General features: G+C 36.1%; 1 protein-coding gene across 2 annotated transcripts in view; it reads left to right on the forward strand.

Annotated features, from left to right (window-relative positions):
* LOC123524441 (E3 ubiquitin-protein ligase TRIM23-like) overlaps positions 1-12452 on the forward strand; it is a 199447-nt gene that overhangs the window by 47161 nt on the left and 139834 nt on the right. For both annotated transcript variants that reach the window (XM_045302646.2, XM_053539898.1), the window contains exon 2: positions 653-818. In XM_045302646.2, coding sequence (XP_045158581.1) covers positions 653-818 — 166 coding nt within the window. The remainder of the gene's footprint in view (positions 1-652; positions 819-12452) is intronic.

The raw sequence follows: 12452 nt of genomic DNA on the forward strand, positions 1-12452 counted from the left end.
TTGTTTAAGTTTCTTATCTGCCTGCATGTAAATGTAAAATTTAAACATAGACAAGCATTGTAGACTTTTCTAAACTGAATGTAATGACCAATTATACAAGTAAATGGTTTTGACGTACATATAGGAGATGCAAATACATATTTCTACCATTACCAGGACAGTTGTAATGTTGAGACCTCGCGATACTGTCACATATTTTCAGTTATCGTTGCGAGATTGCAACATTTGTGTAGAGTTTATGATAGTTTTTGTACTTAGTTTGTTCGATTTTCCAAATTGCTAATAATAGCAAAATTAATATAGCTATCTCACTTCAACATCACCTGTTTACTCATGAAAACATAGAATCAATGTTGTATTACACATAATAATTGAATCAAGAAGGTCGCATGGAGCGACACCATAACTTTTGTCATTGAGATGTTGTCACAATAGTTGAGACATGACTTACGTTGGAACATACCTCTCCTGGAGTAGGCTCAGAGTAGGTAGTATCATCGCGGAGACATAGCTTTTTCAGATTTTTTGTCTTAACAATGAAGATGATTTGAAAGTTTACTTAGTCAGTAGCACATGATCTTAACACTGAAGTAAATGGTGTCACAAGTGTTCATATATTAAAGTTCAGTTTTGTTGCTTCTTATTTTTACAGACAATACTTGAGTGTAGAGTTTGTGACGAAGTGTTCCAACTCCAAGGAGACAAAGTTCCACGACTGTTGATTTGTGGACACACTGTGTGCCACTACTGCTTGAGTAGACTCACAGTAAATGACCATGTCATTCTGTGTCCTTTTGACCGTCAGCCAACAGATATAGGTAATTTTAAAAAATGATTATGGAACCTTCAAGGGATGTAGACAATGAGATTTCTGTCTTTTGAAGTGATATTTGATGTTTACAGTAAATGTGTTTGAAATCAGCAAGAGTGCACAACTACCACTATATACTAAAGTATTGCACAGTATTATGGCTTTTTGAAATGTAAACACAAACAAAAGAATGACACAAAATTAAGTCCATATACAACGTTTTAGATGCAAACACTAATTCTTTGTTTGCCAAGCAGTAATGTGCTCCATTTCCTCCTTTTTCATTGCGAGTTCGAATCCCAGGCCACCATGATTTTTATGATTAAGACTATTTTATTTCTTATTTTTTAGTAAGGCTCTACGAAGAAAACTCTAATTAGTTAATTACGTTCTAACATTTTCACTAATGGAGAATTATCTCATTATCAACAGTTAAATCTGTTTGAATACAGTTTGTGTTAAAAATGAAATGTTTTTTAAGCTCTCTTTTGATATTTTAAAGCACCCACAATTTCTTGTGAACATGATAGCAAGGGTGTAGCATACATTACGCACAGTACGCATATGCGTAATGTAAAAAATTACAGGTATGTTTGTTGCCAAAATAAGAGTTACTAAATTATAGCATCTTTAATACAAGCAGGCGAGTATCATACCTCCAACAGTGACTAATTTCACTGAATTAGGGGTTCATTCCCCATCACATATATGCTTAAACATAGTGCTTGTGCAAGTAATGTAAGACATCTGTCGTTACCAGACAATATTATAAAAAAAAAAAAAAAAAGACTGAAAAAAACAGGAAAAAATATAAAATATAAAAAACTCATGGGGAAAGCTATTAGTGTTGTCGCGCCCATCACTGCCTGAAAGTGGTTGAAACAGTTTATGTCAATGTTAATATTTCTCATAATCTTTCTCAGACTGGTACTTTCAGCAGTTAAAATTTTCGAAATACTGACCTGTTAATCCAAAGTCCCCTAGAATTTTATGCCAGAAAATGTGTCAGATTGCACTATTTTTATCTAAGTCTCCAAAACTTCCCGGGGAGCCTTTTAGAGGTTAAAATGTTCAAAATATTGACCTTTTAAATGTCCGAAGACCCCTTGCATTATATGCCACAAAATGCGCCAGAATGCACCATTTTTATTCGCCCAAAGGGACATATTATGTTATATCCCCGGTGTCCGTCTGTCCGTCCAGCCTTCAGGCGTATTATGTTATACTCCCAGTGTCCGTCCGTCCGTTAGCAATTTTGTGTCCGCTCTGTAACTCTTGAACCTCTTGAAGGATTTCGAACAAACTTTGCACAAATGTTCACCACATCAAGACGACATGCAGAGCGCATGTTTCGGATGGCTGTCTTCAAGGTCTAGGTATCACTTAAGGGTCAAAGGTCATATGGCTTTGTTTTATGTCCGCTCTATAACTCTTGAACTGCTTGAAGGATTTTAAAGAAATTTGGCACATACATACATGTCAAGTTCCGTGGACAATTTTCCAGGAGATTTCGGTTGAAAATCCAGGAGTTTTGATGAAAATCCAGGAGATTTTATCAACCAGCATTTTTTAGGAAATTTTTGGTTGAATATAAAACTGTATAACAGATTAGATCTAAATCATTTTCCTTTCTGACCTGATTAACTGATTTGGGCAATGTTTTAAGGGGCTAAGTTGCATTTTAAAACATTTTAACCCTTATCATGCTGAACACGATTGATTCTGCTTTTGAAACCAGTGTAGATTGTCCATGCAGTCTGATCATGATCTGCACTGTTTGCCATTTAGTCAGTATCTTTTTGGTAAGCACCCCATTTTTACAGTTAATGGTACTGTCCAAAATGAAAGATGGACAAGTTCAATATAGAAATTAAGCAAGGTAAACAAAAAAGTATTGATTTAAATTTATTTAATTATTATCTTTTAAGCAGAGGAATTGGATGAAATTTGCAGGCGAGTCTCTTTTATGTGAATAATCTGAAGGTCTTTTTGACATTCCTAGATTTTTAGCACATGAGCAGTAGCTAACATAGATTGGAAATACACCTATTTCACCATTTTAAATATATTTTGAAAAGTGCTTTTTACTCATAAAAATGAAATACAAAATCATAGCTGTGAAAAAAATGTTTAAACCTATCTCACTTAATTATGCCAAAAAGCTGTGAGTCTCCCAGACAATCCGGGAAACTTGACATGTCTGCACATATGTTCACCACATCCAGACGACGTGCAGAGCGCATGTTTCGGATGGCTGGCTTGAAGGTCAAGGTCACACTTAGGGGTCAAAGGTCATATGGCTTTGTTTCGTGTCTGCTCTAACTCTTGAACTGCTTGAAGGATTTTAAAGAAACTTGGCACAAATGGTGAAATGTTCACCAAATCGAGGCAACATGCAGAGGGCATCAAGGTCAAGGTCACACTTAGCGGTCAAAGGTCATATGACTTTGTTTCCTGTTTATATTGCTCTGCATTGCAGTTCTTTTGCTTGAAGGTCAAGGTCACACTTAGGGATCAAAGGTCATATGGCTTTGTTTCGTGTCCGCTCTGTAACTCTTGAACTTCTTGAAGGATTATAAAGAAACTTAGCAAAAATGGTGAAATGTTCACTACATCGAGGCGACATGCAGAGCGCATCAAGGTCAAGGTCACATTTAGCGGTCAAAGGTCATATGACTTTGTTTTGTGTTTACATTGCTCTGCATTGCGGTTCTTTTGTTTTTATTTGGCATATCCATTTTTTGTTCACTTACAATAATTCTTTTACTTCCCTTTTATGTTACTATAAATAGCTTATTTTGTAACTTTTTTATTATTGGCCGTAGGGAAAAACCGGGACCACTTTTCTGTGGTACAACATGGATGGTACCTCCAATTTTTAGCTCGACTTTTCGAAGAAAAAGTAGAGCTAGTGCACTCGCCCCGGCGTCGGCATCAGTGTCGGCATCGCCATTGGTTAAAATGTTTGATAAAGTCAAATATCTCTGTTACTATCAAAGCTATTGACTTGAAACTTAAAATAGTTATTTACTATCAAAGTCTGCACCAGGAGAAATAATCCCCATAACTCTGATTTGAATTTTGACAGAATTATGCCCCTTTTTAACTTAGAATTTTGGTTAAAGTTTTTGATAAAGTCAAATATCTCTGTTACTGTCAAAGTTATTAACTTGAAACTTAAAACACTTATTTACCATCAAAGGTTACACCAGAAGAAACAATTGCCATAACTCTGGTTTGAATTTTGACAGAATTATGCCCCTTTTTAACTTAAGAATTTTTTTTTTTAAATTTGATAAAGTCAAATATCTCTGTTACTATTAAAGCTTTTGACTTGAAACTCAAAATAGTTATATACAATCAAAGTCTGCACCAAGAGACACAATTCCCATAACTCTGGTTTGAATTTTGACAGAATTATGCCCCTTTTTAACTTATAATTTTTTGTTAAAAGTCAAATATCTCTGTTACTGTTAAAGCTTTTGACTTGAAACTCAAAATAGTTATATACAATCAAAGTCTGCACCAAGAGACACAATTCCGATAACTCTGGTTTGAATTTTGACAGAATTATGCCCCTTTTTAACTTAAGAATTTTTAAATTTTTTTTTGATAAAGTCAAATATCTCTGTTAGTGTTAAAGCTTTTGACTTGAAACTCAAAATAGTTATTTACTATCAAAGTCTACACCAGGAGACACAATTCCCATAACTCTGATTTGAATTTTGACAGAGTTATGTCCCTTTTTTTACTTGCAAAGCTCTAATTCAGAGTCAAGCACTGAGAAAAGTCGAGCGCGCTGTCTTACAGACAGCTCTTGTTAGGTGTATTTTTACATATCTGTGCCTGATGATGATTTTTTTTGTGGACTTGTTTTGTGGAGAATATTTTTTTGAATTTCTTCCCTTTGTTGTTCCTGTCCTTTGTGTTTCAACATTCAAGTTCTTTAAATTTTGCCCCCTTCCGTGATAAAACCTTTCGGGCGTTTATTGCCTTGCTTGGCCAAGCTCTTCTTTGTCTAAGTCTCCAAAATATGGACCCCCATCAGCGGGAGGGGGAAACCCCTCCCTCACCCTCCCCCACTTTGTGCCTCCATGTGCGTATCCTTTTTGAAGCTCTGGCTACGCCTATGGATAGAGATCACAGTTTGCAATAAATTTTAATCAAACTTGCACACAACTTATATTGGCATAATATCTCGGTTCCTTTTGAAAACAGGCCAGATCCCATCATGGATTCCAGAGTTATGGCCCCTAAAATGGCCAAAATTTGCTTTTTGACTAGAGACCACATTTTGCAATTGATTTTATGGGTTCCAGAGTTATAGCCCCTTAAAGGGCCAAAATTTGCTATTTGGGCTTTTGCAGCCATATAGAGACATCATTTTATGGTTTGATTTGAAACAAACTTGCAAAATATTTTTAACAACAATAGATCTTGGATTCCATGATGAATTCATCAGATCCAATCATAGGTTTCGGAGTTACGGCTCCTTATTGACCCCTGAAAGAGCCAAAATGTGTTAATTTTTATCTTGTGAACTCGATAAAGTTACATTTTACATTCGATCGTAACCACATTTACACACAACTTCAGTCACAATAAGATCTCAGTTCCTTTCGAAAACTGGCTATATTCCATCATGGGTTCTAGAGTTATTGTCCCTGAAAGGGGCAAACTTTTCTATATTGGCCCTTCCAGCCATATATAGGTTTTATCTATGCTTTGATTTGATACAAACTTGCACAGAATGGTTATCTTGATAATCTCTAGGCCAAGTTAGGGGTCCTGTGGGGTCAGAAACTAGGTTACCAGGTCAAATCAATGGAAAAGCTTGTTAACACCCTGGAGGCTACATTTATGACCCTGTCTTCATGAAACTTGGTCAGAATTTTTATCTTGATGATTCCTAGGCCAAGTTTAAAACTGGGTCATGTGGGGTGAAGAACTAGGTCACAAGGTCAAATCAAAGGAAAAGCTTGTTAACACCCTAGAGGCCACGTTTATAATCTATCTTCATGGAACTTGGTCAGAATGTTTATCTTGATGATTCCTAGGCCAAGTTTGAAACTGGGTCATATGGGTTTAAAAACTAGGTCACCTGGTCAAATCAAAGGAAAAGCATGTTAACACTGTAGAGGCCACATTTATGACCCTATCTTCATGAAACTTGGTCAGAATATTTGAATTAAACATACATTTACACAAATCAAGGATTGAATAGAAAGCTAAGCTTATATAGAAACTCGTTCCTTGTTTATCTTCATGAAGATTCATTAAAGACTTTTTCGAATTTCTTGAAGACGTTATTTCCAAGTACCCCAATCTCATGATCATGGGAGATTTCAATCTACATATACATGACGACACCAACACTATTTCTGAATTCAACAGTTGTTTATGTGCTATGGGGTTGCAACAACATGTACATTTCCCAACACAAGTGTTCGGTCAGAGTCTTGATCTTGTGATCACAGAGGTCGCAAATGGTGTTGAACTTATCTCATGTGAACCCGGTCCTTTCTTATCCGACCATCGTGTAGTAAAAGTCATTACAAAAGTGAAAAAGGAAAACATCATCAGCAAGTCTATTACTTACTGGAACTTTAATGACATAAATGACTCAGATTTTGCTAGTGACCTTGCTGATTTGAAAATTGAAAGTGATTCAATTGAGACATATGTTGACATTTTCCAAGATGAAATGAAAAATATCATTGACAAGCACGCTCCTTTAAAAGAGAAAACTATTATTTGTCGAAATCCGAAACCGTGGTTTAATGAGGATATCCGCCACTTAAAACAAATTCTGCGCAAATCCGAACGTTTGTGGAGGAGGTACCAAAATCCACAGGACTATGAAATTTTCAAGACTGCTCTTAATAAATATCACCATGAACTGAAACTAGAAAAACAGAGAACTCTTAGCCAAAAAGTGCTCGAATACAAAGGTGATTCCAAAAAACTTTACAAATTTGTGACAGATCTCACCGGCGGCAAGTCGGAGAATCCAATGCCTGTTGTTGAAAATGAAAATACGCTAGCTGACAAATTTGCTGACTTTTTCATGGAAAAGATTCAGAAAATACGGGACAGCTTAAAAGGTTTTGAAAACTATAAACCATCAATGAGAAATGTGCCGGAATTTGGAAAATTTGATGAACTTAGTGAGGATGAAGTTAGAAAACTCATTAACCAGTTACAAACAAAGTCGTGTGAAATTGATGTTATTCCAACAAAAGTGTTGAAGTCATATTTAAATGAGCTCCTCCCAATTATAACTAGACTAGTGAATCTTTCATTGACTCAAGGAGTCTTCCCAGTGCAGTGGAAACAGGCAATAGTTAGACCTCTGTTAAAGAAAGCTGGTCTCGAACTTATATTCTCAAACTATAGGCCAGTGAGCAACTTATCATTCTTGTCCAAATTGATAGAGAAAGCAGCACTGTATTTACTTAATAAACATGTAAATGAACATAATCTCCTTCCGAAAAATCAGTCCGCATACAGGCAACATCATTCGTGCGAATCGGCTTTATTGAGACTTATCAATGACATCTTGGACGCTATGGAACATCAAGAAGTGACTGCATTGATAGCATTAGACCTTAGTGCAGCTTTTGATACGGTAGATCACGATATTCTTTTGGACGTTTTGAAATGTCAGTATGGTGTCTCTGGTGTTGCATTGGACTGGTTGAACTCATATCTGAGGCCACGGAGCTGCCGCGTGAGTGTGAATCAAACAGTGTCATCAGCACGTGAGCTTACGTGTAGTGTCCCCCAGGGAAGCTGTTTAGGGCCGGGGCTCTATCTCACGTACGCAGGAACGATTTTTGACATTGTTCCCCCGTCCATTTCCGTCTTTGGCTTTGCCGACGACCACACCGCAAGCACACGTTTTAAGCCCGAACCATCCATCGAGGTTAAATCCATTGGTGAACTAGAGGAGTTTGCTACAGATTCAAATGAGTGGATGAACAGTAACAAACTAAAAATGAATTCCTCAAAAACTGAACATATTGCCTTTGGAAGTGCCCCTCAGTTGAATAAGTTAAACATTCACGAGATAGATATTTGTGGTGATAAAATCAAGAGACAGAGTAACATCAGATATTTGGGGGCCTATTTGGACGAAACTTTAACTTTCAAAGAGCATATAAAAATAAAGTGTAGAACGGCAATGTTGAATTTTTTCCGAATCAAAAACATTCGCAAATATTTGACTCAGGATGCAACTGAAACCTTAGTGCTATCGCTGGTTATTTCGCATTTAGACTACTGTAATGTTATTTTATACGGTATTTCTGATTGTGACATCGCAAAACTGCAACGCATTCAAAATATGTGTGCGAAGTTAGTTCTGAATCGTAGAAGAAGAGACAGTTCTAAGCAGGCACTCTACGATTTGCACTGGCTGCCGATCAAAGCCAGAATAAACTTTAAGATCTTGACGTACATGTTCAGTTGCCATGTTGGAAATGCGCCTGCATATTTGATTGAACTCTTAACACCGAAAATCCCCCAGCGCTCCCTCAGATCCTCGGAGTCATCAGTTGACTGTTACATCGTCCCTTTCAACAAGCGAAAAACTTTTAGTGATAGAAGCTTTAGTACTATAGGGCCAAAGTTGTGGAACAATTTGCCGTTGAACATCAGACAAAGTTCTTCAATTGACTGCTTTAGGAAAAAGTTGAAAACGCATTTCTTCAGAGACTACTTTGCATTATTCTAAGTTTTGACTGAGTTTTAAACAGTGATGCTGGTGACAGTGATAGAAATTTAATGTTTGTCTGTGATAATTGTATGTTAGTAATATTTTAAAATATAGTATTATCATTGACTTTAAATTAATAATTGCTATTTTGATTCGTTTTAATTAATCTTATTTAAAATATTTTATATTTAATATTTCATTTCAACTTGTATTGTAAAACGCCATTGAATATGTTTTAAATGTAGAAATAGGCGTTTAAGCAAATAAACCAGTTTCAGTTTCAGTTTCAGTTTCATGATTCTTAGGCCAAGTTCGAAACTGGGTCATGTGGGGTCAAAAACTAGGTCACCCGGTCAAATCAAAGGAAAGGCTTGTTAACACCCTTGAGGATACATTTATGATCCTATTTTCATGAAACATGGTCAGAATGTTTATCTTGATGATTCCTAGACCATGTTTAACAGGTGAGTGATATAGGGTCATCATGACCCTCTTGTTAGCTCATCTGAGCACAAAGTGCTCAGGGTGAGGTATTGTGATCGCTCGCCGTCCGGCGTCCGTCCGTCTGTTCGTCCGTCCGTCCGTCCGTCCGTTGTACGTCCGTCCACACTTTCCTTTAAACAACATCTCCTCCTAAACCAACAGGCCAATTTTGATGAAACTTCACAGGGATGTTCCTTGGATGGCGCCCTTTCAAAATTGTTCAAAGAATTGAATTCCATGCAGAACACTGGTTGCCATGGCAACCGAAAGGAAAAACTTTAAAAATCTTCTTCTCAAAAACCAGAAGCCTAGAGCTTAGATATTTCGTGTGAAGCATTGCCTAGTGGACCTCTACCAAGTTTGTTCAAATCATGACCCCCTGGGTCAAAATTGACCCTGCCCCAGGGGTCACTTGATTTTACATAGGAAAATCTTCAAAATTTTTCTAAAAATAAACTAGAAGGCCTAGAGACTAGATATTTGACATGTAGCATTGCCTAGTGGACCTCTACAAAATTTGTTCAAACCTTGTCCCCCGGGGTCAAAATTGACTCCACCCTAGGGGTCACTTGATTTTACATAGGAAAATCTTAAAAAAAAATTCTAAAAATAAACCAGAAGGCCTAGATCTTAGATATTTGACATGTAGCATTGCCTAGTAGACTTTTACAAAGTTGATTCAAATCATGACCCCTGGGGTCAAATTGACCCTGCCGCATGGGGTTACTTGATTGTACATAGAAAAACCTTCAATATTTTCTAAAAATAAACCAGAAGAGCTTAGATATTTGACATGTAGCATTGCCTAGTGGACCTCTACAAAAAGTTTTCAAATCTTGTTTTTAAAGTTACTTAAAGAAAATTTCAACTATATTTTCTCATAATTCTTTTGATTGATTTCTATTATGATCTTTTGACCTTGAAGATTTGTCCTTAAGTGCAATGATAACAGGTGAGCGATATAGGGCCATCATGGCCCTCTTGTTTTATTTTTATGACAGTCTTATACCTCACTATAAATAGCACTGCCATAATTTCAGTATTGATTATTTTAAAGATACTGCCCTTTTTATACGAAAATAAGAACAAAACAATGAATTAGAAAGATTAGAAAAAACTCGCACAAAGTATGTAATGTAAAAAAAACAAGAGGGCCAAGATGGCCCTAGGTCCCTCACCTGAGATACACACCATAACAGCGTAAACATGTTTGACCTAGTGATTTCATGGAAACAAATATACTGACCAATTTTCATTAAGATTGGACCAAACATGTGGTCTCTTAAGTGTAAACAAGTATTTTCTTCAGTTTGACCTAGTGACCTAGTTTTTGAGCCAAGATGACCTACATTTAAACTTGACCTAGATTTCATCAAGGCAATCATTCTGACCAAATTTCATCAACCTCAATTGACAAAATACAGCCTCTATCGCATACAAAACGTTTTTCTTTGATTTGTCCTAGCAACCTAGTTTTTGACCCCAGATGACCCATATTCAAACTTGACCTTAGTTTTACCAAGTCTATCATTCTGACCAAAATTCATGAAGATCAATTGAAAAATACAGTCTCTGTTGTATACAAAAGGTTTTTCTTTGATTTGACCTAGTGACCTAGTTTTTGACCACAGATGACCCATATTTTAACTTGACCTTGATTTAATCAAGGCAATCATTCTGACTAAATTTTATGAATATCCAATGTAAAATGCAGCCCCTGTTGCGTACACAAGGTTTTTCTTTAATTTGACCGGGTGACCTAGTTTTTGACCCTAGATGATCCATGTTCCAGCTCCACCTAGATTTCATCCAGACGAACATTCTGATCAAATTTCATGAAGATCTAGTGTAAAATACAGCCCCTATTGCAAACACAAGATTTTTCTTTGATTTGACCTAGTGACCTAGTTTTTAATCCCAGATGACCCATTTTCAAACTTGGCCTAGATTTCATCAAGGTAATCATTCTGACCAAAATTCATGAAGATCAATTGAAAAAAACATCCTCTATCATATACACAAGGTTTTTCTTTGATTTGACCTAATGACCTAGTTTTTGACCCCAGATGACCTATTTTCGAACTTAGCCTAGATTTCATCAAGGTTATCATTCTGACAAAATTTCATGAAGATCAGTTGAAAAGTACAGCCTCTATCGCATACACAAGCTAAATGTTGACAGACGACAGACAGACAGACGCCGGAGCATTGCTCAGGTGAGCTAAAAATGGACAGATGCAATATTCAAACTGTCAGCAGTATCACATGATATTGTGTCCATCCAATGGTCCCTTGCGTCAACAAGCCAAATATTGATTTTACTTTGTATAATTTTGATCTAAAATTGAGAATGCTACTGATTGTTTTTTACACCCTTTTACACACTGCTAAAATTAAAATGCCATGATATTTGTACTAATAGACAAAGTTGTAATTGTTGTCTTCTACCAGTGTATTAGTGAAGTGATCCCATCTGCTCATCTGTCCCTCCATCATGAAAAGTTGATCCTGTGATTGAACTTACTTTGTACATACAGTGACTGACATCAGCAGTTCATTGTAACATAGGTTGCCTGCTGGTTTAGTGATCTTCAAAATATTCTCTCAAAATGTTTGGCTTCAATAAATCTTGTGATTTACTTGAGGACAAAAATTACGTCACTAAGTCAGATCATAGAGAAAACCTTGTTAACATTCTAAAGTCCACATTTTACATTTGATCTTCATACAAATTTTTCAGAATGTTTCAATCTTCTATGAAATCTAGATCAGGTCTAAAAGTGGATTATCTGAGGTCACTAGATCAAATTATAGAAAAATCTTATTAACACCCTAGAGGCCACATGTTTTCCTTGGTCATCATACATTTTTGTCAGAATGTTTTTCTCTATGAAAGGTACGTCAGCTTTAAAATTGGGTTACCTGAGACCTTTAATTAGGTCATTAGGTCAAATCATAGAAACATCTTGTTAACACTCTGGATGTCACAATTTCTATTTGATCTTAATAAAACTTTGCCAGAATTTTTTTTTTTTGAAAATAAGATCATATTTAAAACTGGGCTATCTGAGATTTAAACTAGGTCAAATCATTGAAAAACTTTGATTACGCTCTGAAGGACATAATATGATTTTGTAATCTTTGACAGATTTTTGTCTCTGTTAATCTATTTCAAGTAGAGACCGTACCATAGCTCTTCGCGTACTTTGATTTTTCAAAATAAAGTGATTTTTACAAGTGCACCGGTTACGAAAAAGATATAAACAACGGACTCTGTCTATGAAACTTTGAAATGAATGAATGACAGTTGATCTTAGTCATAATACTGATTGACAGTGAATGCTAATGACTCCATGTGTTGCAGAAAGGTATTTAGTTTGTAACTGTAATTTCCCATCAATTGAAATCCTCTCAAAACTGGTAAAATAATTACTTATATTT

The sequence above is a fragment of the Mercenaria mercenaria genome, chromosome 3, assembly GCF_021730395.1.
Source record: "Mercenaria mercenaria strain notata chromosome 3, MADL_Memer_1, whole genome shotgun sequence".
Classification (NCBI taxonomy): Eukaryota; Metazoa; Mollusca; class Bivalvia; order Venerida; family Veneridae; genus Mercenaria; species Mercenaria mercenaria.